Raw genomic sequence first — 26,167 nt, 5'->3', positions numbered from 1 at the left:
TCATTTAAAAATAGTGTTGTGATTACACTGTCCATCAGAGAACATCTACAAGTCTATTTTTTAATTACAAGATGTCCTTCATCTTACGCAGTCAATGTCTTGGTAAAGGAGTAACGTTATAGCAGCACTTTCTACCATTAAAAATCACCAATAAAGCTTAATTGGACATATTCCAACAGGAATATCATCTGAAGTCTGGGAGAAATTGGCAGCATTGTCAACCAAGATTACATGTTTACCTGACATTAGCATGTAGCCAAATATAGGGATTTACTTGCAGCTGGAGAGTGACTGTAACAAGGTAAATCAGCATTTTCTACTCTGAAAAATCATCAAATAACGACTCTCAGCCAAAAGCTTTACAACCTGACATGGTCCAACAGGAATAACATTTGAAATCAGGGAGATATTAACAACATCATCAACCAAGTTTAAGATAAGATAATCCTTTATTAGTCCCACAGTGTGGAAATTTGCAATTTACATGTTTCTTTGACGTTAGCATGTAGCTACATGTAGCAGTGTACTTGCAGCCAGGGGATGGTTGTAATCGAGAATAGCAAAACTTTCTACTGTGGAAAAATTACTAATGAAAGCTTCTAAACCAAAATCTTCAAACCCTGGCGTGTTCCAGCAGCAAAATGATCCAAAATCAGGAAGAAATGAATAACATCGGAAACCAAGATGACATGTTTCCCTTGCACTAGCATATAGCTATGTGTAGCAGTGTGTGTTACGTAAACACCAGCAGTAGCATGCCTGGAACAGACCTGAGATATTTGCCCACAGGGATTATTTTAACACCTTTTACCTTATTATTTGAAGCTTTAGCCATGTCTAATATCAACACTGGACATTGTAACATTATATATAGAAAATTAGTAAAAGCATATTAAGCCACCTTAAAGTTGCATAATAAATAAATTCTGCAAACCAGTCAATTTACTTGAGATAAATCAGTGGCTGTGGAAGTTCCAGGAATTGCCAGGTATTGTTTTATCATTTTAAATCCAACTTTAAAGCCATCTCATTTTGTCAGTGAATTCCTTCAATTCTTTCTTCTTAAGGGGGCTTGTTGTTTCTAAATTTGTATTCTGTTCTTTCATCTTACTTTGTAGAAGCTTTTTTTTTTTTTTTAAAGTGCAAAGCAAACAGAGGGAGGCTCCCAGATCATTATCTACTACTGTAAATTAACACAATACACAAGAGCATGAGATTTGTTTACCCAGTTCTTTTTGATGGAGCTGATAGCATTGGTGTTAGTGTGCTCACGCCCCGAGGGGCTTCACCGTGTAGTGAGGTAAACAAAACAGATGTGAATTACGGAGTGGATAAACTCATTAGCAACTTATCATTAAACAGGTTCACATCTGCACTTCCATTTTTGGAGGGAACTGAATTAGAAAATGACTATTTATGTCAGCAGCTATTAGGTCAGACACAAAGAGAGGCTGTGTCTGTTTCTATCTAGATCACAGAGCAGATATCAATACAGCATCCCTCACTGTGTTGGACAGCGACTCCGGGAGTGCGTGTGTTGTTTCTGAGGAGGTCTATACTTAGGTGACCTGTGTGTATGAGTGTGTTGAGGAGCAGAAGTCAGCACACTTGTTTGTTTAGGAAGTTTGCAGGAGATTTGCACTGATGAATTAATGGTGGCAGAGCAGTGGTGCAGAAGATGCTCTGAGGGGAGAGGGAGACGACGAGGGAGAGCGAGAAAGCAAGAGAATGGGGAGAAGTTGCTGCTCCATCCTGCCGTGCTCGACTCCCCGCATCTAAAAACCCAGCTGGGGCAGACTGGCGCTCGCTCGGCGGTGGTGGCGTGGGGTGGGGAAGGAAGGGAAGCAGGGAAGGGAGGGAAAGTCAACACGACAAGGACAAAGCAAAGACAGGCCACAGGCTTACTGTGTGTATTTTTATGATGGAGCGGGGGAGCAGAAGTTATGCTGTACTGTGGCTGCAGCCTTCCACACCAACACACTGCTGCTGCGACCAGTGGCCATCAGCAGCAGCCAGTGAAGGAGAAAGACTAGACTCACTGTTTAATTCATGGGGACTCAAAGTTGTGTATCACCGTGCCTTTTGACGACTTTTGCAGTGCAATAGGCTTTGAAACTGTGGCCAGAGGGTCACTGCTGTGCACACAGATGCACCTGAATGTTACATCCTAATGCTTTGATTCTGAACCTCCCACTGATGATTTAATCCATAACCTGCCACTGTAACCTTCAGCACCACATGCTTAACCTTGACCCTTGCTCAAAAATAAACCTAATCCTTACTCTAATCCTAACCCCAAATGCAAATCCTGCTGCGGGTGGAAGAAATGACAGAAACACCTGCAGGACAGCTACTGCTTAGAGAAGCCTCTTGTTTAAAAGTTGTGTTAAAAGTGAAGCATCATTTTACTGCTTTGGTTGTTTTTTTGAGACTTCAAGTGGTCCTGAAATAAAAAATATGTAAAAAAAAAAAAACAACAACAACAACAACAGCCTTTCTGTCAAAATGAGTCAAGCTCTTTAATGTAGAAGTCCACATTTCTGACTTGACAATCCTATAAATCCATCAAGGAACCTAATATTGTCTCTATACTTAATTTTTCACTTACGTTTTGGAAAAATGTAGATTAGTATAAATATATTTCTGTATTAAATCAACCTCTTCCCGATACAATATACAGTATATATTATTGGCCTTTATACTTAATTGCAATACATGAATAACAAACAAATGGCTTGTCTAAAAATCTGTGCTAATTTTGTTTTAAAAAACAACTAAAGATTACTTTACGTTTTTTGTTTCAACAAATATGATTTAAAAAGAAATAAAAAAGACATGCTAAAAGTTGTACAATGACCAATGCATCAGAGCATGTGCATAAAAAAAAGTTTATTTTCTGTGAATTTGCCTTTAATAGTTTAAGGTATTTGTGTTTCAGAAATATTTTCATGACCCCTTTGGTTTTGAAACTGCAGCAGTGATCAGCAAATTAAGTTTGCTCATAGCAGTGTGCAGTATGTTACCCAAGGCCCTGACACACCAAGCTGTCGGTTGAATGTTGTCCATGTAAGGCCATTAGTGAGCGTCTGCTGCCCTAGTTTTTTAGGTGTGTCTTGCAATGTTGGCACGAGTCAGCCCTTGTCAGCTTTTTTTCAACTGATTTGGCATGTCGAATCTGCATCAGATCTGATGGAGTCTATCAATTAATGAAATCACTCCGATTGGCAATTCAGCTCAGTGCACGAGAAGAGGTACAGACAGCAAACAAACAACCTAAGTCGAGGGTGGGAGATCAAAACAAACTTGTTATAATAGGCACAGTTTTTTCGCCATTGAACCCTTCAGCAGAATTTTTTTGTATTTGTTTGTGGTGTTGTTTGCTAGCATACAGTAAAAATTATTTGAACTTTTAACAAGTGGTTTGTTCGTTAATGTGTAAATGTGTGCTAGCTGGCTAACTTTCTTGTGAATCTGTACTGTCGGTCTTCCAGTTTTCCTTTTTGAATGACAATTACAGACTACCGCCACCTGGTGGTATGGAGAGTTATTTTCTCTCAGGTAGGCACACCTTACTGCTTGTTGGCTGTTAGCTGTAGTCTTTGCACTGTGCACTGAGACGCAGGCCATGTGAGGGGGCACAAGTGTATGCCCTTGCCACCACTAGTTATTTGTTGTTAGCTAGGTGTGTCTAGGCCTAGTTTACCACTGTATAAACAATATAGAAAATAATGTATTTATTTATTAAATAACAAACAAAGGTCTCACAAAGCACCTAAACAAAATCTCAATTATTGACTGCAAACAAACACTCATGCATCCATACTGCACAGCCGGCCTGTCATCCTCAGTGTCCTGCAGCATCTGTCTGTTTCAAAGTACACATTAGTGGCTAAAAATACATTGCAGTTGTGTATTGTTTGTTGATGGATGGGTATTAGTAAGGATAATGCAGCACAGATAATAACAGTTACTCAGCTATAGGCCTATTTAAAGCCCCAAACCTATGGATATGTAGCACATACGTTAAAAGAGGCCTGTGTTGGAGTGTATGCATGCGGAGGATCACTAATCTGTCTGGCAGGTCACCCACATGGTTTCAGTGTTTACTGTTGGCTTGGGATGTGAAACAGCTTAGCCTCTGTGTACAGGCTGGCATGAATTGCCTTGCACTATAGTTAATGCACCTGGAGAATTTTATTACTAGTCAGTGAGGTGTGAAGAACACAAATTTTAGATGTGTTTACAATGTGGCTCTTGCTTTTTCTTTGAAGCATGAACAGTTCTGAATATTTTTCTTTTTCTTTTTTTTGTTTTGTTTTTTGTGCTCCAGTCATTCTACTGATAGTAGTTGCTTGTAAGTAATGACTTCTGTCAAGGATGTTTGGTTGCCTTTTTGCTGAAATAGTCAATAAGTTTATGCATATTTTATAGATGTATAATGCCGAGGTAAATGAATTGAGGTCTGAAAATTGTTTTCAGCCTGATTTGTGATTGTAACTGATGTGGAAAGCAGTTCCAGGAGAAAAAAGAGGTTTAAAGACAGTGTTTGAGAGAATGACGGAGAGAAAAAGGGCCTAGTTCTTGCAAACTCTGTCATTTTGAGCAATCACAAGTCTTTGGAAACTGTAACAGTTTGCATTTGAATGGTTGATCTCATTTCTCAGAAGCCTGTCCACCACCGTGACAATTGTCCTTTTGATGGACTGACATCTTCAGCAGGAGTTCAGCATTCAATTGAAAACTTTTTATCGAGCCGCGCATCAGCACTGTGAGGAGAAACAGCACGGCAACCAGCAATTTGAAGATTTCTCCGCAGCAGAGGAGTAGATTAGAGGGTGTTGAACTGGATAAACCTGTCAGAGGCATCTACTCTAGACCTCCTGAAGCATCAGATGTACAGTTTGCTGCAGCTGTAGGGCAGCAGACTCTAAAAAAAGACAATCACTGCACATGGATTTTGGATCAATTTGCAGCTCGGGCACTTTTTGTCCTGTAATCCCTCACTATCTGCGTACCTTTTTGTTTTCCTGTAACATTCACAAAGAGGGTGGCCTGCCTAATCTTCACACAGTTGAGTGCTACAGCCGTGCAACCTAATTCACCCACCCCATTATCGTAGCACTAAATATTATCTTAAACTGAATTATGTTAGTTTGGGTTGCTAATTAATAAAGAAGCAGCTGGGCAGTTCATCGCTATTCCTCTGACGCTACCTTATTGTGAGGGAGGTGGGTTTATGGAGGCCGAGCTGCAGGAAGCTAACAGATGTCCCGTTTGAGCTGAGCTGTGCTGGGAATATCAAGTGTAGCTGCCTACGTGGTGCGAGTTGGCTGCTGTAGCAGTAAGACAGGCTGTTTGCTAAGTGCTGCCCGGTGAGAGAGATCAGTCATCCTGCTCTCTCTCAGCCTACCCTGACGCCACACTGTGAGTCACATGATGACCTGTAGGCTCTTTGGTCAGATGTGACTATGCTACTTCATGATGAGGCGCTGGTTTCCTTTAGTCTGTGCACCAGGGCTGTCACTTTTTCAAAATATCAAGCTAAAACAAGTAAGAACTAATATGAATTTGTTTCTAAGAAATACTTTGACATTGTTGGTTTCATTTATACAAAAACTGAAGTGTAAAATACACTTGTGGTTTTACCAGTGCTTATGAGTGAGACTAATTGTTGAATTTCTAAAATCTAGCTTGTTCCTTTCTAACTTTGTGGTCACAACAAAAGGCCAAGAAGATACTGTGCCTGGACAAATACAGTCCATACTTAGGTAAAGAGCTTTAGAGATGCTGATAGGCAGATTTGTTGTTTTCCCCTTTTCACATGCTGCCTTCACGTGCTGCTAGAAAATATTGTATTTACTGTACTTACGTGTTACAAGCGCATGGACGGCCCATCAAAGTCATAATTACGAGTGGAAAATTGAGAAATTTCAAGGATACCTCAGTTGCCCAGTTGTGACGTTTTCATGACATTTCAGGGCAGCAGAAATGGCAGAAAGCATGGAAACAGTTTCCACAATTGACTGTAAAAAGTCAGTAGTAGTTGCACATTTTAGAATATACATCTATTAGCTGTAGCAAGCAAGCAAACTTAACTATGAAGGATACCAGGCAAGTATATTATTACCTATCAAGCCATTAGGCCTAATTGTTGTATCTATTGTTTTCTTGAGTTTGAGGTTTGAGCAAATTGGTTTGAATTCTTCTTCAAAAACATGGGGAAAAAGGCAAATTGCAATAAATTAGAAAACTGTTTTTTTTAAAAGCAATACTATCGTAACAATCATCATAATTACATATTTTAAATTATGTTAAGTAATTATTATAACATTGTAAGCACCTTTTTCCTTTCTTTCTTTCTTTCTTTCTTTCTTTCTTTCTTTTTTAAACTATTTTTCAGGTGATTTTCATGTACCTTCTTTTTTTATGGGTCATTTGTTGCTCATCACCCATGTTTTTGAAAGAAATTAAGTCAGTTCATTCTGAAACGGTCTGAAATGGTTATCATCTACCATAGAGCTTAAAACTTCACTTACTAACCCGAAAAAATGCAAACATTTTTAGCTTAATTGTTCAAAATACCTGTACATATCTCATATATAACATTGGCTTTAGCTTTATCACACATACAGCTGTCAGAAGCCCACTGTCTTCATGTCCAATTCAGAGAGGTTTGTCTGGTCAGTGAGACAACAGTCATGTCCACAGTCTGCATAGCAGCTCCGCCGCTCTCACTGCATTCATTTGCGTGTAGATGTGTGTGTGTGTTAGCATAGGCAGATGTGACACATTGTATCACTCTTTATGCCACTCCTGGGATAAAGCCGCTGTATAAATTCAGTCCATTTTCCATTTACATCCACAGGTTTTAATGGAGTCATTAATGGTGTCTTTTCAGCCATGTTATAGCCTTTTAACTAACACAGCTGTCGTAATGGGGCTTGTTGTCGAGTAGATTGGAACAAGAGGGCGTACAGGAGCACCATCCATCAAAGCTTTAGAAAGCTCCGCCCTCAGGATGCATTGATTGACATTGTGAAATTTCAGATCTGATTTACTGTCGCATTGATCCCGCCCACATTCAAAACAGATTCCCTGTCATTTGTCCCAGGCTGGCGGCGTGTTAATTGTTTGATGCTGTGCTGTTGCTACGACAACAATATGAGTGATAAAGTCTTTCAGGCCTTAAATGATTATCTCTCACTTTAACTTGAGGGGTATAAAGCTGCTCAGTGCATCTTTATGTTGAATAAAACAAGATACAATTCCATTAGCAGCTGGCTTTTCAATAGTAATTATGTGCAATAAAAGGAATTCACACAGGACAGCAGTTTATCTCTGATTGTTTAAATAATGGAGAGAAGGCCACGGAGCTTGAAGGAGATTGATACTTTGACAAACATGTAAAGACTGCAGGTTTTTCATTTAATTTGACTGGAAAGCATCACATGCACTCAGATCCAAACTTTCTGTACTGATTTGGTGTGTCTGTTTGATTGACAGCTGCCCAGAGACCTCCTGGAGGCTCTGTCTTCATTTGCCGTGTCCATCTCAACTGTCACTTTACATTTAGGAGCAATTCTGTCTTTTATAGTCCAGCTAACACCCTGATCTTGTTCTGATCTAGCCTCTGACACTCCTTATGTCATCCCTGCATCTTCTCTTATTGGAAGTATCTGCCAAAAACAATGTTTTGCTTAACTTTTTTAATGAAAGAAAATCATAGTTTCCCTTAAATTAAGTGTGCTGCTGGGGAGAACACACAACATCTTGCAGATTACCATGTAGGATTTATGAAACAAGACAACTCCCATTTTCTCTGCATTTCAGCTTTTACATCAGTTTAATTGTATCACACTCGAGTAAGCTAATGTCTGTGCTCAGTGAATTTCAGCGAGCCGCAGAATGTGCCAAGTGCTGCCAACGGTGCCTGCTGCAGAAGGGCATCAGGTTGACCAGCTTGAGCCAATCAGCCTGCCAACTGACATACGGGGGAGAGAGGGAGAGAGAGGGAGAGAGAGAGAATAAAGACTGATGAGAGGAAAGTGTGAAAAGAGGAGAGAGAAGGAATTAATTCAAGAAAGTGAGACAGGGAGGAAGGTGGGGGTGGACATGTGTTAGCAGGTCACTCCAGGTAACTGCAGCCACACTCTTAAAGTGCACATCATCTTTCTGCAGATGCCAAGACCAAGTACAGCAACTGCAAAGGCCTTAAATCAAAACAGTAATTAAACTAAACATTACAACGCGCATCCCATGAATACACATCATGGTTTACAGATAACCCATCACAAATTTGTCCCCTTTACAACATCCAGGATTTGTGTGACGCGATCAGCTAGTGCCAGTGACACCAGTGGTGACAGATGTTGGTGCCTCCAGCTGGTCACTGCTTTCTGTCCTGCAATGAACAGATGTGCAAGTGAGAGCACTGGCTGACAATCAGTGCATGAATCTCACAACTGTGAAAAGTTTAGTATAATGTCTGTACTAAACATATTAGAAGCGTTTTCATTTCTTGTAGCAATGTGCCGGGGTGCATTTATTGCTCGCAGTGACATTGGGGCTGGCATTGTTTTTACCTGTTAAATCTTTGTGTGTGTGTGTGTGTATGTGTGTGTGTGTGTGTGTGTGTGTGTGCGCGCGCGCATGTCATAATGGCAAAATGTTGTCTTGTAGACATGTATTGTAGCAAGAACAACCATGGAATTGGTTTTGATTATTTTGCCTGGTGTTTATAGGTCTGTCTGTTGACAAATTTTGTTGCAGTATTAGCAGCTAAACCGTGAAAGATGTAGTCATGAAACTTAACAGGTGTGTGCTTGAGGTCAAAATGAAGATGCTGAAAGACGAGGGGGCAGGAAGTAGGGAAAGGGCTATTTACACCCTTGGCCCACATTCTTTTTAAGCTGCAGATCTGCATTGTCGCTGGTGTGATCCCATCGCAATATGGTCCAAAGTTTCCTTTGTTGCAGATTGTAATAAACATGCTTGATCAGTTTCAGTTTCACTTTATCAGTAACTACCAAATGGCTCAATTGGATTTTAAGAAATGAAGTTATCATCACAAGACCAGGAAAAAAATCACTTGATTCTCTCTGTCAATTCAAAACTGAACGGAACTAAATGTGAAAATGAGAATGCAAAAGTGAAAGAGTGCCAAATAGTATTTTCCACTATATGGGTGGTTTAGTACCTGACAGTTCAAAAAAGCTTGATTTTCTTCAACAAGGTCATTGTGGTTAACCTTTTTAATGCTGGTGAATAAAGCAATGGCCACACAGTGACTTACCCTTTTTAAAAACTGATTTTCAGGTAATTTGCTCATGACATTTTCCTAATTTTTCGCAATTTCTTTTGCCAACTTCCTCATTGCCATTTTAGCCATTTTTGGGGGAAATCAAGCCAATTTGCTTGGGTTTCAAAGCTTTAAATGCATATGAAAGGCCTCTGAACGCAGCTAAAGACAACTGATGTCATTCCAGGTTTCAGAGGCTTAACTTAATTATTTGGCAGTGGCTGCTTTATTAAAGTTTATTATTAACTGCAACTTATTTAATAATTTTGTATGTAGTAGTCTACATTACTTCTACATATCGAGATATATATCTTGTGTTGCGATATAGCCTATAAATATTGCAATATTATGAAAGCCTTATCGCCCAGCCCAAAAATAAAGTAAAATATTTTGCAAAAACAAACAGTATAACAGTATTCAAGTGTGATGAACAAGTAGATAATGAAACAGAATGAGTTTCAGAAAAACTCAGCAATACAACTGGTTCATATGACATATGCAATGAATGAGAGGTGTATGGATTAAATTTATATGATTGGTTATAAATGATATGTACTGAGTTATGGATGGGAAAGTGACTGGTTCAAGACCCGGATGTCCTGAGGGGAGAAACTCATCCTCTCTGTTTTGCTCTCGAGGGATTATTAGTGCCTCTCTGACCGCAGCACAGAGAAGAGTGTGTTGTGTGAGTGATGCACGTCTTTGATGATCCTCTCAGCTCTCGTCCTGCAGCTGCCAGTGTAAATATCTTGCAGGGCTGAGAGCTTACATCTGATGGTGCCTTCTTCTGACCACACCACCCTCTGGAGGGAGGGCCAGGTAATCCCTCTTACAGTGCTCCTTCCAAACCAGGCTGTGTGCAGCCTGTGGGGATGCTCTCTACAGTGGTGCAGGAGTAGAAAGACTTCAGCACCTTGAGTGGTAGCCTGAAGTCCCTGAGATGTCTGAGGTGCAGGAGACACTCACAGACTTTCTTCGCCGAGGTGCTGACGTGAGAGGACCATGTTAAGTCCTCTGTGATGCAGACAGAGAGGTCTCTGAGGCTTGCTAGTTCCTCTCCTGCTTTTTCTTCCCAAAGTCTACAATCAGCTCCTTAGTTTTGCTGACGCTCACAGAGAGGTTGTTCTCCTGGCACCAGTTCAGACACGGTGTAAATGAGATGGACAGGGTCTGGCACACAGGCTTTTTGCGCTAATTAAAGTGGGCAGCCAATCAAAAGGTCTGGGCTTCAACAAACGAGCGTGGTTGCACAGCCACCTCTGCTCTGGGTCAGATGGGATGTTTATAGCACTGGCAGTCTTGTTTGTCTGCCTCTTAGACATAGGCAAAGAAGAGAGGGAGAAGAGAATGTTTTTGTTAACTTTTTTTATTGATTTTTTTTTGTTTTTCAAAACAGGGCATCCATCACAAAAGATCACTATGAATCACTGAACCCTCTGCCCACACTGCTTTTAAATCTTCTCTAATAACAACCAAAAAGACTAATTAGTAACAACAAATGTACCATAGAAAGTTCTGCAGCCATTAATTGTTATACAAAGTTTTTGTTAGTGTTAGATGAAATTTTTGTCTGCTTTACTGAGCTTTTTGCCCCTTAAAGGTTTTGTATGCAGCATTCAGAACACTGACATAGCAGCAAACCTTTATTTCTTAGGTGAAGATAGAGAGGAGTAATGGTGTCCTGAGCAGAGAGTGGAATGTGTGTGTTGTAATCCAAAATTCTCTGTCGTTTGCTGTGGTAATCCAGTCCAGCCTTGCATACATGTTAGTGCATGTTGTGCATGTGTGACTGACTTGCTCATCCCCACAATTTTGCACTACATAACATGTGGCTGTTATTGGTGAATGTAATCAGCGTGGAAGCATGCCGCCTGCCTGGCTCACATTGTTAGCTTTGTTATTACTGTTTCTGTTGTTTAGCACTGTTGATAGAGTGGCCAGCGTCATGTAAGCCTACTGGCTCAGCCACGTAGGCTTACATTACAAGAAGCGTCTCCTTACTCATACCCTATGCTCTGAATTTGGCACAAATCTCCTTTTAAAGGAGTAGTTGGGATTTCCTTTTCTTTTAAGTAAAATGAGCATAAAGATCATGTTCTTAAAGTACAAAATTAGTGGCCTACATATTAGCCTAGCTTATCTGAGGACTGGAAGGGAAAATGTCCTGGAAGAAATGGCTTAACATAATAATAACTTGAGTGTCTTTTCTTATCTCTCTGCGCACAAAATGTTCTTTTCAAAATCAAGCTCTAAAAAAATATTATACATCAAAAGGATTTTCTACTTTCACTTAGTTTGTTTTTTAACCAGCATCTGTCCTAATCATAAATAATAAGTGGTCATTAATTTTCATAATTTTAACGCTTTAGATGCCAGGTTTTTGTCATGATACCACTTTTTTTGATTTGATGTCAGTGAGTCGGAGTAAGAATAAAAATAAAGGACAGACATAAATAATTATTTTTAAAGTAAATTTGATTTGGCAGGAGATTTGAGCACAGGCACTTTGACTAGAGTTTAATAAGTGATTACTTCATAACATACCAACTTGTCTCTTACTTTAATCGTAGCAGCTGGTGGTTGTGGGAAACTCTCTTTTACATTTTCCAGGAATGCACTCTTGCTGCTCAGAGATATCTCGGCGTGTTATTCTTCCCAACAAATGAAATGTAATGTGGGAAGCCCATAACTGTGATAATTAAAACTCTGCTTTTCATCTCTGCCACCTCGCCTGCCCCTGCTGCTCTCTCCACCCGTGATGATCTAACATGATACTCCACACGCAGCTGAAAACTGCCAATTCTCAGAACACATCTCTGATTTCTGCACCACCACAAGGCACAGTGGCGTGACGTTGCATCCACTACTTCTGCTGACCAATCATGTCGCTGCCTGTCGCCGGCGCTCGGCAAATGAAAGCGCGAGAGCAGGACTGAGGCTAGCAACGAGGAGGAGAAAAAGGAGGAGGAGGAGGACAGTGGAAGACTGCAGTAACAGTCCCAAGGCCCCGCGGATACTCACTGAATCAAACGCTTGAAGGCTGTTTATGATTGAGCTGCTGAATCTGACGGGGTGTGTTTGTGTTTGTCGCCAAGATGGGGACAAAGAGAGCAAGTGTGCATGCTTTTTTTGTCCGTACATGTCTATTTGCTGCTTGAGTGATACACAGAGAAGCAGAAAGTGAGCGAGAAAAACATGCCCCCAAGTCAGAGCCAGACATTTAATGAAGCAGTGATGTTTTTTTTCCTTTTCCTCTTTTTCCCTCCCCGCCTTGTGTCAGCTAAGATAATTCTTCTGTTAGTCAAGTGAAAGGATGGTGGCTGAGGGGTGTTTCTGTGTGATATTGATATATTTTAGAATATGAATAGCAGCCTTTACCCCAGCTGTGCGCTCATGGGCCGAGCTGCTGATTAATGGACTGGTTTTTGATCAGAATGGAGCTGTTGGACATTGTTGGCAGATGCTACTAAGTGATGGAGAAATCATTAGACGTAGCTGGAGGGCTGGATGGTTCGTGAGGCATTATGTGTGCTGGTGTCTTCGTCTGCTGTTGTTTTGATGTGTATGCTGTCGGTCTGTTAAGGGTTGATTTAAGTGTGCAGACTGGTGTCTGGGGGATTTCATTTAAACCCTCAGTCAGGCTAGGTTTTAAATTAAAGCTCAGGTTCAGATGAACTTTACTTTATTTACTTTACTTCACTTTACTTATCACTGTTTCGGTATTTCAATCCTTCAATTATAAGTAAAAGTACCAAAGTTTATCATAATGAGTAACACACATACAAAATCCTACCCACATGAAAGTACAGAAATTTCATCAGCTGAATGTATCGATACTTAAAGCATTTGTTTTTCAGAAAAATGCCACCTGTGACTGATATATTAATCTAAGATGTTATTTATATTATTAGGTTGTTAATAAAGATGAATTAGTTCATAACTAGCATTTTATGGTTGTAGAAGGTCCACCTTAACTTTATATCCAGTTATGGAGTGTAGGACAGTGCTCCCCAATTTAGGAGTTAAGCCCTCTTGAGAGGTCACAAGAAAAATTAGCATGGCAACAAGATGATGGAGTAGGGAAGACGGGAAAAAAACAAATTTCTCCTACACAAACATTTCTTGGACTGCTTTTAGGATAATTTTGACTCTTTTGGCTTTAAAAAAATATGTAAATGAATCCACCTGAGAAGTTTAAATGGCTTTTGGTTTTATGTTGATATAAGGCTAGATGGTAGGCAATACATTTTTTTTAAATCAAATATTGAAATATTTTTGACCAAATACTTAGATATCTATATGGCGACAATGTTGTTTGATTGACTATTGGTGCTTTTACTAAATATTTCTAAAATGGAATTTTTTGATAATCAGCAGTAATGTGGATATACTGACTCAGTGTGTGAGAACAAATTCAATTCAGCTTCATTGTCATTTGCTGAACATTTGTTATGCAGAAAATTGTGCAAAATACAGAAGTAAATGACATGAGAGGATGCGCTAAAAACAAAAAAACACCCAATGATAAAATTCCTATAATAATAGAACAGCAAGAAAAGTCTGGTAAGTTTAGAAAATTCCGTCACTTAACTGTAATTCAGCCTTTTTTAAACCAGGAAAACCACTTAGTCTCAGTCTTTGAATTACAGATGGATGGATTTAAAGTACTACTTGTTGAAGGTTGGGGACATTTGTCATCATGGCTGCAGTGACAAGGTTAGGGTTAGGGAACAGTCTTCGTGGGTATGATTGGTCATGGCTAACAGGAAACAACAATGACTAAGTCGAAAAATAAACAATGGTCTCCCATATTATAGTCCTGCATTTTGTTGACCCTTCCATTCACCTTGACCCACCCGCTGTGTGGATCTTGTTGCTCTATAATAACATCGCCTTTTCTCCAAAACAGTCATGATTTGACATCTACTAGAGGGCTTTGTCTATTGAACATTAACAAATGATGTTTTGGGGCATTTGTTGAAACAGATTATTCTGTCATTTTTCCTGAGAGCTTTGTCTCGCATTTTACCACTGTATCTTAACAAGGTGAACTTGTTTAATGTAAAAGAATGAATCACATTTTGTATTGTCTTTATAGGTTTTTTAAATCTAAATTTGCAAAATAACTATTAACCATAACTGCACAATAAATGGAGTTAAGCAGAATGCTAACATGTAGTAAAACAGAGTTGAAGTTGAGTATAATATTCACTATAAAATGCAGTGAATTAGAAGTACAAAGTAGCACAAAAATGCACAAGTACCTAAAAATTGTCCAAAGGTTAATTCTTAAGTCAGTGTAATTGTGAATTATTATATCCATTCCTGTATTTACATTTTTGGATGATTATTCATTGCAAATGACAGGCTATTAAATTACAGCAAATCAGGTTTACTGAATAGAAGTGACACGATGCAGCGAAGGAAACCAAAACAAACCAACACTGCTCCACCACAATCAGTCGTTAAGGTCACTCAGAGTTTCCTCAGTTCCACGCTGCAGTTTTGTCTTGTCTCAGAAATAGATCTCACCTCCTCATTACAGTGTAACAGCAGAGACAGAAACACACACACAGAGCTGCTCGTCGTTTTATCCATCCAGGCTGCAGGAGCTGGCCTGCGTCTGCCTTCACCGGTGGGAAACAAAAAAGCCAGACATTAAAAAAAAAGTTAAAGAGAATTTTGGGGTTCTCAGAAAACTCAAAAACAGGGAATAAAAGAAGCATTTGCTGAACAGGAGATGTGTCAGGAATGAAAAATCACATCAGACCCAATGTGCTGCTGAAGGGGGGGAATGCAAAATGGACACCCACTCAGCGGAGAAGCAGTGCGTCTCACTCCTCGGTAATAGGAAGGCTTTTTAATGTGTTACATAACTAATAAAAGAGATGGGAGGTGGGTTTCGTTTTTTGATGGCATTGTTCAACTGAGGCTCAAGGACTGGTACTTAACAGATGCCTTCAAATAGCGCATTCAAACTCTGAGTGACAAATTGTTGGTTGTTTTTCTATTAAAATCCACACACTCACACCAGGAGAATGAATAATGCAGTGCAGGTTATGACTTTTCAGTTCAATTGACTTTTATGTGCTTTGTGGCTGGCCTTTAGCTGCGACTCGCACCACTTTGATCCGCAGGCAGCCCGAGTTTAAGCCTCATTGGTCAAAACTGCCACATAACCCTCTGACACAAAATTGCTGCTCTGGCATTTAGCAAGGGCAGATGAGCGTAATGCAGCGTACTGCTTCATACATCATTATGCGGAGGTGTCCGACAGCTGAGCAGAGAGCGGCGAGGTCCAGCCGTATTTCATTAGGCCTCCTGATGCAACAGAGGGCCTCATTAACATGCATGGCCACAGGTTGTTGTTGCCCTCTCTTTTTCTCTCTGTCAGTATCGGGAGCACGGCTTCAGTCTGACAGCCTCGACGGCGACTGACTCAGTCTTATTAAGCTTAAGCTAGTCCGCAGTTGTCCAATTGTTTTGTTATGATTGCCTGCCTCGGAGACAGCAGGAACTGAAATCCCAGCAATCCATTTCCAATACTAATTTGATAAAAGTGTGATGGATGGTGTGAAGACGAGAGCACGTCGACAAGAGCTGATTAGCAGATACTCTGGAGATCCAGAGTCTCCGCATGTTCTTGTATGTAAACCTAATGAGTCTTCATTCAAGTTGGAGATGCCTTTTTAGTTTTTATAATTCATAACTGATTAACAGGGGCTGTAAAACAAAGGAAGTGGTGTCTAGGCCTGGATAGCAGACTTCGATTTCTTTCATGGTAGGGTACTGTTTTTGTTGATTGACTGTTTAGAAGGATCAAGCTCAGATTTTGTCTTCTTTACTTGTTCATCAACAGTTTACAGTTCAAATCAGAATCTCTCCATTTGCAAACTGGTCTGGCTCTCTTTGACTAGACATTTTTCTCAGGCCACATTTAGATGAGAACGGCCCTACTAATAATGGAAAAGTGTCTCTTTTGTGTTTAAAAAAAAATCCTCATTCATATGATAACATTATGAGAATGATCTTTCAGCAAAAACAACCAAAAATGCTGTACTATGAATGCCAGGTTAGGAGATGGCAATGTAACTTTTGAATGACACACCATGGAAGAACACCATCACCTTCTACAGAGCGCTGAGTTAAAAAGTTACTGCTGTATGTCAGATATTGTATTCACATGATTTAGTTGTCAAGCAACATTAAGTTAGTAAGTTAGTAAGAAATGTAGTTATTTTAATCATGATTGTTTTTCTAAACTTAAGTCTTTTTGGCAGAGAAACCTACTTTGCCTGTGATAACTAAAGTGTTATAAGCATAAATTGACATGGAAACTGAAATGTCCAAAACTAAAGTTGGAGGGGTACCTGGGCATCAGAGTTTTAAGCTTAGGGCCACTGACCAAGCTGGCGTATGTGACGAGTCAGGGATAAGAACATATTGATTTCCTTATGACATTGTCGTGTGGTTTCCCATCCAACAACTTGATAAAGACTGTCATATTTCTGTTTTTGTTACATCTTTAAAATGCAAAAAAAAAAAGACAAGTAGCACTCAGTTGATTTATGTTTTATTTGTTTATGCTGAAAAACAGCCGCTGCTGCTGTAATGAGGTTGCGCAGTTTGACTGAACCAAACATTAAAGTTGCAGGCAGTAGATTCAAAACAATTAGCCAAATCCATCCAAATGCTGTTTAGAGGTGACAGAAACAATTTTACTACTAGCGACACCTTTCACAGTACAAATAGTCATTGAGTCATTTTTCAAATAAAAGTATTAACTAGAGTAGCTTTAAGAAACAAAAAATATCTGACCTGCAGTTTTGAAAGAAGGTTATGTACAATGTGCAAGGATAACATCATCTACACACCTTGAATACCTTGCAACAGCTTGATAAAGATAAAGATAAAGATGATAAAGATAATGAGATCCTCGAACATTAGTCACTGGTTTCTTTACCTGTGTCTTTACCCGAGGGGTGCTTTTTTTTCTTCCTTTTTTTTTTTTTTACCCCTGTGTGTTCTCACTAAATTGGGCTCCTTTGCAATAAATGAATGTGATGAGGTTTTTCCCTCCCTTTTCTTTCCAGGTTACATAAGCAGCATTGGGACTCAAAGGCATCATTACTGTCAGACAGGTCATTTTGCTGCCAGCACTGTCAGACGGGTCATTGTGCTGCCAGCACTGTAACAGAGTATGACGTCAACCCAGCATTCCCCTAGAGTCTTTATATAGCGCAGCACCCTATCTGCTGCTATATGTAAACACCAGTTCCCTGCAAAAATGTGTTATGTTGTCGCTGCAAGGCAATGTGAAGCGATGCAAAGAGGAGGAATGGAAGGCAATGCAGCCCCCTTTTTTTAAGGTCTAATCCCTCTTAGTAGGGGAGCGATAAGCGTGTTTTGACTTAGCCCTAAATTTCCTGTTGTTTATGCATCTTTTGCCAAACCACGTGGATCCCGGTAGAGTCGGATAATCTTAGTGATGCCAGTTTGGCAGAGCTTCAAATATACCGCTGCCTCCTGGCTCAGGTCAAGTCACAACAGCGGGGTAGAAAAACAAAATGCCTTTGCGTCTGTTTGCCTTCATTTCTTCCTTCCTCTATTCATCTTTGTGTAAGCACTTATTCATAGATAGGAATCTGTCAGAGCTGGTGGCTTTGTTGACATGCGCCTCTCATTCCTCTCTGGTGCTCATGAGCTCTGTGCTTGCAGGGGGAGATGGAGATTGGTGCAATCACAGCTCAGGATGAAGCCTATTTACCCAGAGAGAGAAAAAAAACACCCCCACGTTAAACCAACGGCATCCCGAGCAGCCAGTTCCTCACTGGTGTGAGAGGAAAAGCCTCTTAATCTTGCTGCAATTTCCCATCGGGTTCTTTTTCTGGGTTTCACAGTTAAGGAGGGTGTGTTTGTGGCATGGCATTCTCACAGATTATCAGTTAGGTTGTGAAACTCCTCTCTTTTCCTTACAGTTTTAGCTTAATGTAGCACAACAGAGACTCTTCATATAGTACATTGCATCTGATAATGTAAAAAATGTTTGTAACACATATCCATGGTAGCCCTGGGGGTCAAAACACAACATTTCAGGAAATATTACATGTCTGAAAACATAACAACATTTCCCAAAACACTACAACATTTCACAAAACAAAATATTTCACTAAACACTGCAATATTTCAGAAAACCAAATATTTCCCAAAACACATCTTACAAAACCAAACATTATTTCCAAAAAAACATATTTTCCCAACAAAACATTTCTCAAAACACTACATCTTACAAAACAAAACACCATTTCCCAAAACACATCATTTTAGAAAAAAACATATCACAAAAAACAAACACATTTAGAAAATAGCAAAAAAAAGTGCTAAAAGTGCTACAAAATAGCACAGCATTTCACAAAAAACATTTCGCAAAACACTACATTTCAGAAAACAATGTTTCTGAACAATGTTTCTGATCAGACCCCAATGTTGTTGTGTTTTGGGAAATGTTGAAGTGTTTTCTGAAATGTTGTAGTGTTTTGACCCTAGGGGCCAGTGTTTACACACCAATTCCACTCCAAATAATGTAGATCGACTGTGCATCTTTGAGTTATTTGTCTTGCACAGTTTGACATATAAAGTATCTAGTCACACTGTAATGATTCTCTTTGTTTGGGATTTTGCAGCTTTGTGTAACTGGTTTGTATCCAAAATGTTCCTGTTTTGGCTCGGTCATCATACACTACACTTAACAAGTTAATGGAAACTTGCTGAGAAAGTTGTGTTCTTAAGTTTGATAGGAATAATATAGGCATTTTTAGCTCCATTAACAGTGAAGAGAAACAGAAGCTGCTGAAAACTGTAGCTGAAGTAGCAGTGCAGCTCTCAGGGTTACGTTACCTGAGTCGTGATTCCGTGAGTCAGGTAATGTTGTGTTCACGGCTAGGATGCGCATTATACTACGCTGACCACAAGTCAGCTATTAGCAGCCTTACAACTTCCTAATGGGGCCCAAAGGCTGAAATGAACTTCAGTGTTAAAAATATCTGTGACATTAAAAATGAAGGGCAAAAATGTCATCCTGTACTGCATTTTTCACATTCTTGTCATGCAGTGGACACACTCTTGCGTGAAGGCAACGGCTGTCCCTCGTGGCCCCACACAGGTGATCCATGAGAGCCTGAGACCAGGACATTGTTACCAGAGTACTGAGCCTGAGGCAGTGGGAAATGTTGGCACCACGCAGCCTGTAAGCACAAGAAAATGCTGACCCTACACTACATACGTATACTGCAGCAAGAAAAAATAAAACAAGCTTTATTGGACAAAAAGTCCACAGTGGAGAGCTGAAGGTGGAATATTTGGGGACGGTGAGGAGAAAAGCAAATACAGTCCTCTTCTGATAGACCTGACATCAGGTTGCAATAGTGAGTCTGGGATCTTTGTCACATGTCAGTGTCAGTTCACTTCACTGAGAACTGTAACTGTTAGCACTGGCCTGATAAGACAGTCAGCTTATACTCTTACAACTCCAGTAGTTACAGTTCAGGATTGGCTGTCTTTTACAAGAGCAGGTAATGCTGCTTCTGCATAGTTTGTCTTGACAATGCAACAACCAAGCATCCTCATTTCAGATGTGTAATTTAATGCACAATTTCGTTTCGTATATAGTTTCAAGGATTGTGCAAGAATTTTTACTTTCTTATTTTAGCATGCATTTTTACTTATATTCTGTTGTTATCACAATTTTAGCAAAGTAAGCAATATTTGGGCAGATTTACATTGTTTCCTAGTCTGATTACATTTCAGACTTTTTAAATCTAAAGGACTTTATTGAATGATCAAAGTTATGTTGCAGTTTCCTCTGAGTTTAGACAGCAGAATAATGAAGAGTATTTTAAATATCTGATTCGGTCTTAATGGAATCTTAAAATTACTTGGGCTTGGACTGGTCTCGAACTTGACTCAAAGTAGTCTTGACTACAGCCTAAGGAGTTATATTCAGGTCTGAAAAGTCAAGCCAATGCAGAAGTGCCTTAAACCTGTATTCTTTCTGCCCGACCTGCATGGCCGGCAGGGGGGCAGCTCCACTGTTTGCAAAAAGATGTCCGATTGTGTACAAGTCACCCTTCAGGCCCTCAGTAAACATTTTCTTAATGAGTTTGTCTCGATCGCTACTTTGCTACAAAGTCTTCTTCAAAACAACATGATGTTTATTTTGTAAATTATGGTGCCATTTAGAGTAAAATAGACGATAAAGGCGTGGCTAACTTGTGATTGACAAGTTGCTGCTGTCCTCAGGTTCTCAGGCAGCAGTGTTAATGTCGTTCAGGAAAACTATGATGAAAAATGTTTGTCAATGACCACTTTTCAATGACAAAGTGACCATATGAAGGCTCTGCTTTCAATGAAGAGATGAAACGGGAATCAAATGTTAGTGGTGGCAAATCAGGCATTCAGAATGAGAGGGGAGGAGAACTGAATGGTAAATTATTTTTTTGAAATGTGTTTAAAAAAAGGTTTAAAACTAGGAAGCCTGCAACAGCTGTGCTTGCAATTATTGTCTTATGCAGTATGAGTAGTATGAGATTAGTCTGTGGGCAGAATGGTGAATAGTCGCAGCCCGGATGCTTCGTCAGCCTGCAAAACATTTGCACTGGATATGGTTAGCACGACTTGTGCGCTGTAATTTGGCAGTAAATAAGCAGCTGTTTGTGTCTGACTGGATGGTGGAGCTGTTGAATAGATTTGTGGAGTTTGTTGTTTGCAGCAGCGGCTGTGAGCAGCTAACTCTGCTTGTTAGCCGCTGCCTGCAGGAGAGTGAGCAGCTGTTGGGCAAAATCCAGTTTTAGACTAAAACGTTTTAAGTTGTCATTGACTAAAGAAAGACTACTAAATGTGAAGTACTAAGAATACAACTGAGTAACGTGACTAAAACTAACAATTATTTTTATCTAAGAACTAAGATTACATCAAAGATGGCTTTCAGTCAGATCCAAATATGGTCACCTTTGGCTCCAAAAAAACAAGATGAGGATGGTCAAAATGCCAAACTCAATTACTGAAAAAGGTAGTCCATAAACCAATAGGTGATATCATAGTGGCTATGCCCACTTTGTTTTTAAAGTCTCTGCTTACAGCCCTGCATATGACTCTTGTGATACAAGGTATACATCCATAATAAATTGGGGATTAGGTTTCCCCATAGCAATGCTGTTTTGAATCTAACTGACATGCAGTCAGGAAATAAGTCACTTTAATGAGTTTAGCCTGCATTGTCTCATTTTGCTTTGAAATTGACTGACTCCAGGTTGCAATGCATCCTTCACTGGAAAGTCCTGCCTGTGTACTCCATAAATAAATTGGTATTTTTATTGAACTCTGCTGTCATGCTACAAAAAGGCCCAAATAAACTGTACACAAGTGCACATGAACATGTAATGTATATTGCCTGCTGTTTACACAAACACATATTGTTTACCCATCTCCATACCCGTCTCTGTTTGTGAGAAGTACACTGTAACACACAGAGTCTGTTTCTTCCTTCTCATTTGGTCTCTGACACACGTGTTCACATACGCACACGCGTGCACACACACACACACGTTGTGTTTTGATGCCGTTTGGCCTTGTAGCTCAGTGAAACGGAGCTAGAAGAGGGGCTTCTGCTCTGCTGATGAGACAGTAATTAGTACCAACTCCTAAGGGAGTGGAGATAAACTTCACACAGCTTGACACTCTTTCTCTCTGTCTGTCTCTCTCCCGTCCTCCACAGCCATTAACAGTAGTTCTCACTCATTCTCCAACCTCATTATGTGCCATCCAAACAAACAGGCAGCTTCCTCAAAATAGTCATTAGCACAATCTGGCATATCCATCCAACTTCATCTACCTTCCTTCAGCTTTGTGAAAACTTCCACTACATACAGTCCTCTAAGGAAAACATAGAACGTAAAGTAGAAAAATCCATAAAAATAAAAAGAAATTCAGTCTAATAAGGGATTTTTTTAAGTTTTGCTGAATGTATTTGTAGAAAACTGGTCAGTGAGTGCGTTTCTTTTAGACTAAATACACTTTGGGGAACACTTCTGTGAAGCAGAACATAATTTCTTCTGGTGTTTATTCACAGCACAGTACTCTGTTTGCCTCCTCCTCCGGACTGTTTGGGTTTGTTCGATCTGGAAAGAACACACACAGTGATGGACAGCATTTCCATGGAGATTATGCATTTTCATTAGCCTGTTAGACACTATGTCATGTGTGCTGCTTTGGTCTATCAGGGGATGGGCGCTTGGGTGAAATGGCCAGAAAGATTCTGTTCGCTTCAGCAGTTTTGCTGGAATGATTGAAAGTGTGTGCGAAGGAGCAGAGTGCTGGGAATCTTGTATTGCTGTTTCAGGACTTTTTGAGACCACAGATAGATAGTTTTTCAGGAGCTATTTATCCCTTCTTACTCCTTTTAGTTTATATTGGAGCGCCCAAGTACAATATTGTTTTTTTTTTCTTTCTACTATGATGTTTATTCTTCTTGTATGTCACTGAGAACATATGTAAGTGGATAGACCTGCTGCTGACTTTTTGGGGATTACCTGTTCAGATTAGCCCAGTGAACTAATTTATAAACTGTCCAAACCCAAACCCGGGATCTCGTCATCCTTTTAATAGGCTTTGAGGAGTTGTCGTAGGCAGATTTGATTTGACCTAGCTCAGCCAGCCTTTGATACTTTACATAAGCAGTCTAGTTCTGGAGCCTTTTCTTGTGAAAGAGAGTGAGTGTATTTACATGGACATGAATAACCCGGCAGTGTTTGGGTTTTTGGAATATCTCTCTTGTGTTTGAGCATGTAAACATTATATCCCATTTTCAGAAACCTAGATATATTGGCTGAAGTTCTTTGAAAGAAAGAGGGAAATGTTGCATGTATCCACTGTATTCCAGTTATTTAGCACCAGTGAGTACCTGTGCAGGTGTGGCTTCAGACAAGTGACGTTACAGAAATCCAAATAATTGCAGCAGTGAAAGTGTGTCACCTCTGGGGCTATGGAGAAACAGAGATTTGTCTTTTGGTAGTGAAAGAGGCTGTGTATCCTTATCCACTTCACCCTTGTCCTACATGGTGGTGTAGTGACAGGGACATGCTGACAGCAGTCAAAGTTGATCATAGTGTTAGAAGAGTAGCATAGCTCCTTTGTGGAAGAGCTAAGTGCATTGTTTGTGGGTTTGAGAGAGAGAGAGCCTGTGGTTGGCACTCAGTGCAAATAGCTATTGACGATCGGAGCAGAGAAGAAATAAGCAGTTAAGTTGTCAATTGGTAGTACATGTACAGGGTAAAGGTTAATATGGTTCCAATGTCGTTCTCATCTCCCTTTGTTTTTTTTAAACAACACAGCACCTGTTTAAATAGGTTGCCGTTATCAGATTACTAGTATTTATCATATGAGGGAATATGAGTAATCCAACTTGTCTGTTCTCATGTAAACACAACATCCCAAATATGATTATCTGCAATAAGCCTAATAAATGTGTTATGCATGTTCATGTAAACGCATTCAATGTAAAAGGAATATCTGTCATTCGAGACTGTGGCTGACAGTTTCATGAAAAAAAAGAATGAAAACTATGGTTTAGAGAAATAATTACAGAATGTTAATAGAGTTAATGGCTACAACAGAAAAAATGCTGACCATAAGTAGCATTAAAAACTGTATTTTGATTGCCTAAATTCATTATACCTTTAAGATGCTTATAAAGACGAAATTCCACCAGTTCTATTGTTGCTGAAGTAAATTCAGTTCTAGTTGAAGTATGGGTAATGTAGGCACCAAGTTTTGACAAAGAGTGCTGGTACTCCAATGTTAAATCAGTCCTAAATCCAAAAACAACTTTAGGAACCATAATTTCATAGACATAATCTGAACTGAGGACACAGGGCTGCAGTAGATCTCCAATGTAGACAGATACTTGAACATGCAGAGCTCTAAAAATGATCAAAAGAATCTTGGGGACCTGGTTAAAAGCTTTGCAGCACAATCCTTAGAAACTTTTAACAGATCCAAGGACATTGTACCTTAACAGGTGAAAATAAAGTTACTTTAGTCTAGATAAGATGAAATGAAAGCATGAATAATGATGTGCATCATTACCACCACCAAATACATTTGCTCCAGCATTTGTTCTGCAGGTTATTACTCACTGAAGTTTTGTCTCCAGCAGGATCTCTCTGAACTCTGGACTCCTGCTGTCCCCCTCAAATATCCCACTGCTTTTTCCTTTTTTTCTGGAAAGAAAGCTCCACACTGAGCTAGCAGAGCGATGCTAATAAATTCACCCTTAACAAGAGTGTGATTAGCCTATTGATTCTTTCTCCCAACTTCCTTGCCACTGCAAAAATTGTCTTGCACGATTACGTTTCTGTAACACAGCACATTGACATCAACAACCTCACATGCAAATATGCTTTGATTGGCCTGCCCTTGAACAGTGAAGGTCACGCTACATTCCTTCACTCTGCTGCTTAGTCACAATGACATATGGCACATATAACAGCTTTTTACCTTACAGACATAATAACAAGTTCTGCTCCTGTGGTTTTGCTTGTGCCCCTGCAGACTGAAGAAGAAGTCTCAGTCGGTGGATATTGCCAGTCAAGGTTTCTCCCCGACTCTGGTGCCAGCCTCGCCCCATAACAAGGCTGCACCACCTGTTGCCAAGACAACGACCGTCCTCGCCGTGCAGGAAAACAACACAACCAACTCTCAGCGCCGCAGCCCCCGGTGTGGCGAGCTAAAGAGAGGCTACACCATAGGTAAGTGACACAACTAAGTGTTCAGTCTGTCTGTTTGTAAGGCAACTGAGGATGTGAAATTTACCAGATCATATGATATGCATACATTTCTCCCCAGCATCAGTTTCCCACTTGGTTGTGGGATTCAAACCAGCAGTTAGGTCTGGGCAAGTGTGAAATCTTTCAAATTTGATATTAGGCCAAACACCAGACTTAGCTGGTTTACCAGATTTGACCAGGTGTCCTGCCTGACTCAGCAGCTGCTCCTCAGTAGAACATAATGGCATCGGGTCCCAACAGAAAACGAGCGTCTGACTGTCGTGTACCATTGCATAACATCAATTCTCTGTCCACTCACACTCCAATAAATATGCACTTCTTTTACGTCATGTAAACAAACCACGTAGATATCAGCATATTGGAGGCATATTTACTTAAAAGATGAGTGGAGTACTTGCTATCAACCGGAAATCTACCTAACTTTGCCAGCAGCTTCTCTGAACTAATTAAATTTTTACCTGGAAATACATTATTACTTGAATAGAACTTTTGAATCATCACAGTATCAGCCTCTCTTGCATTCTCAGTGTATTTCCTAGAACATTTAGTTAGATTTTGGTGTGACATTATGACATTATCCAGCAGTTACATTACATTATCAATTGCTCCTGTGAAAGAGCTTGTTATTATTCTGTGTAAGTGGGTGTGGGGATATTTAAAGTTCACTGTTGACATGAACTTGTTAACCAGACAAACTTCGTAGTGTCACAGCTGCAGCCGGCTCTCCCCGTTTCTCAACCTCTAATTCATTTCCTGCCTACAAATTATAATTACGTGACTGTGATGAGATTTATTCCTGTGATGAATCCTATTTTGGGTGGGGGAGTGGGTGGTGGGGCGCAGGGGGGGCAACTGTCTGCTGCCGGTCTATTTCTGTGTAGGAAGTTTAGGTTGCTACTGTGAGAGTAAGTGCACTTCAGGGAGCTGACTTTTCACAGATGGTGAAATGAGTTTGAGCTAAACTGATTCCAAAGTCATGAATGCAATGCGTCTCTTTTTGCTTCATTGATGTGATTCTGTTAGCGAG

General features: G+C 40.0%; 1 protein-coding gene across 5 annotated transcripts in view; it reads left to right on the top strand.

Annotated features, from left to right (window-relative positions):
* Positions 1-26,167, top strand: part of oxr1a (oxidation resistance 1a) — a 208,832-nt gene that overhangs the window by 59,194 nt on the left and 123,471 nt on the right. For 4 of the 5 annotated variants that reach the window (XM_042489229.2, XM_088083902.1, XM_088083901.1 and 1 more), the window contains one exon: positions 24,905-25,101. In XM_042489229.2, coding sequence (XP_042345163.1) covers positions 24,905-25,101 — 197 coding nt within the window. Of the gene's footprint in view, positions 1-19,509; positions 19,545-24,904; positions 25,102-26,167 lie in introns of those variants that run through there. The other variant, XM_088083900.1, reaches the window with a different exon arrangement.

Source organism: Plectropomus leopardus, chromosome 11 (assembly GCF_026936395.1).
Source record: "Plectropomus leopardus strain MGB_pleo_1.0 chromosome 11, ASM2693639v1, whole genome shotgun sequence".
NCBI lineage: Eukaryota > Metazoa > Chordata > Actinopteri > Perciformes > Serranidae > Plectropomus > Plectropomus leopardus.
Note: the sequence above shows the minus strand (reverse complement) of the source record. Positions and strands in the feature narration are given on the sequence as shown.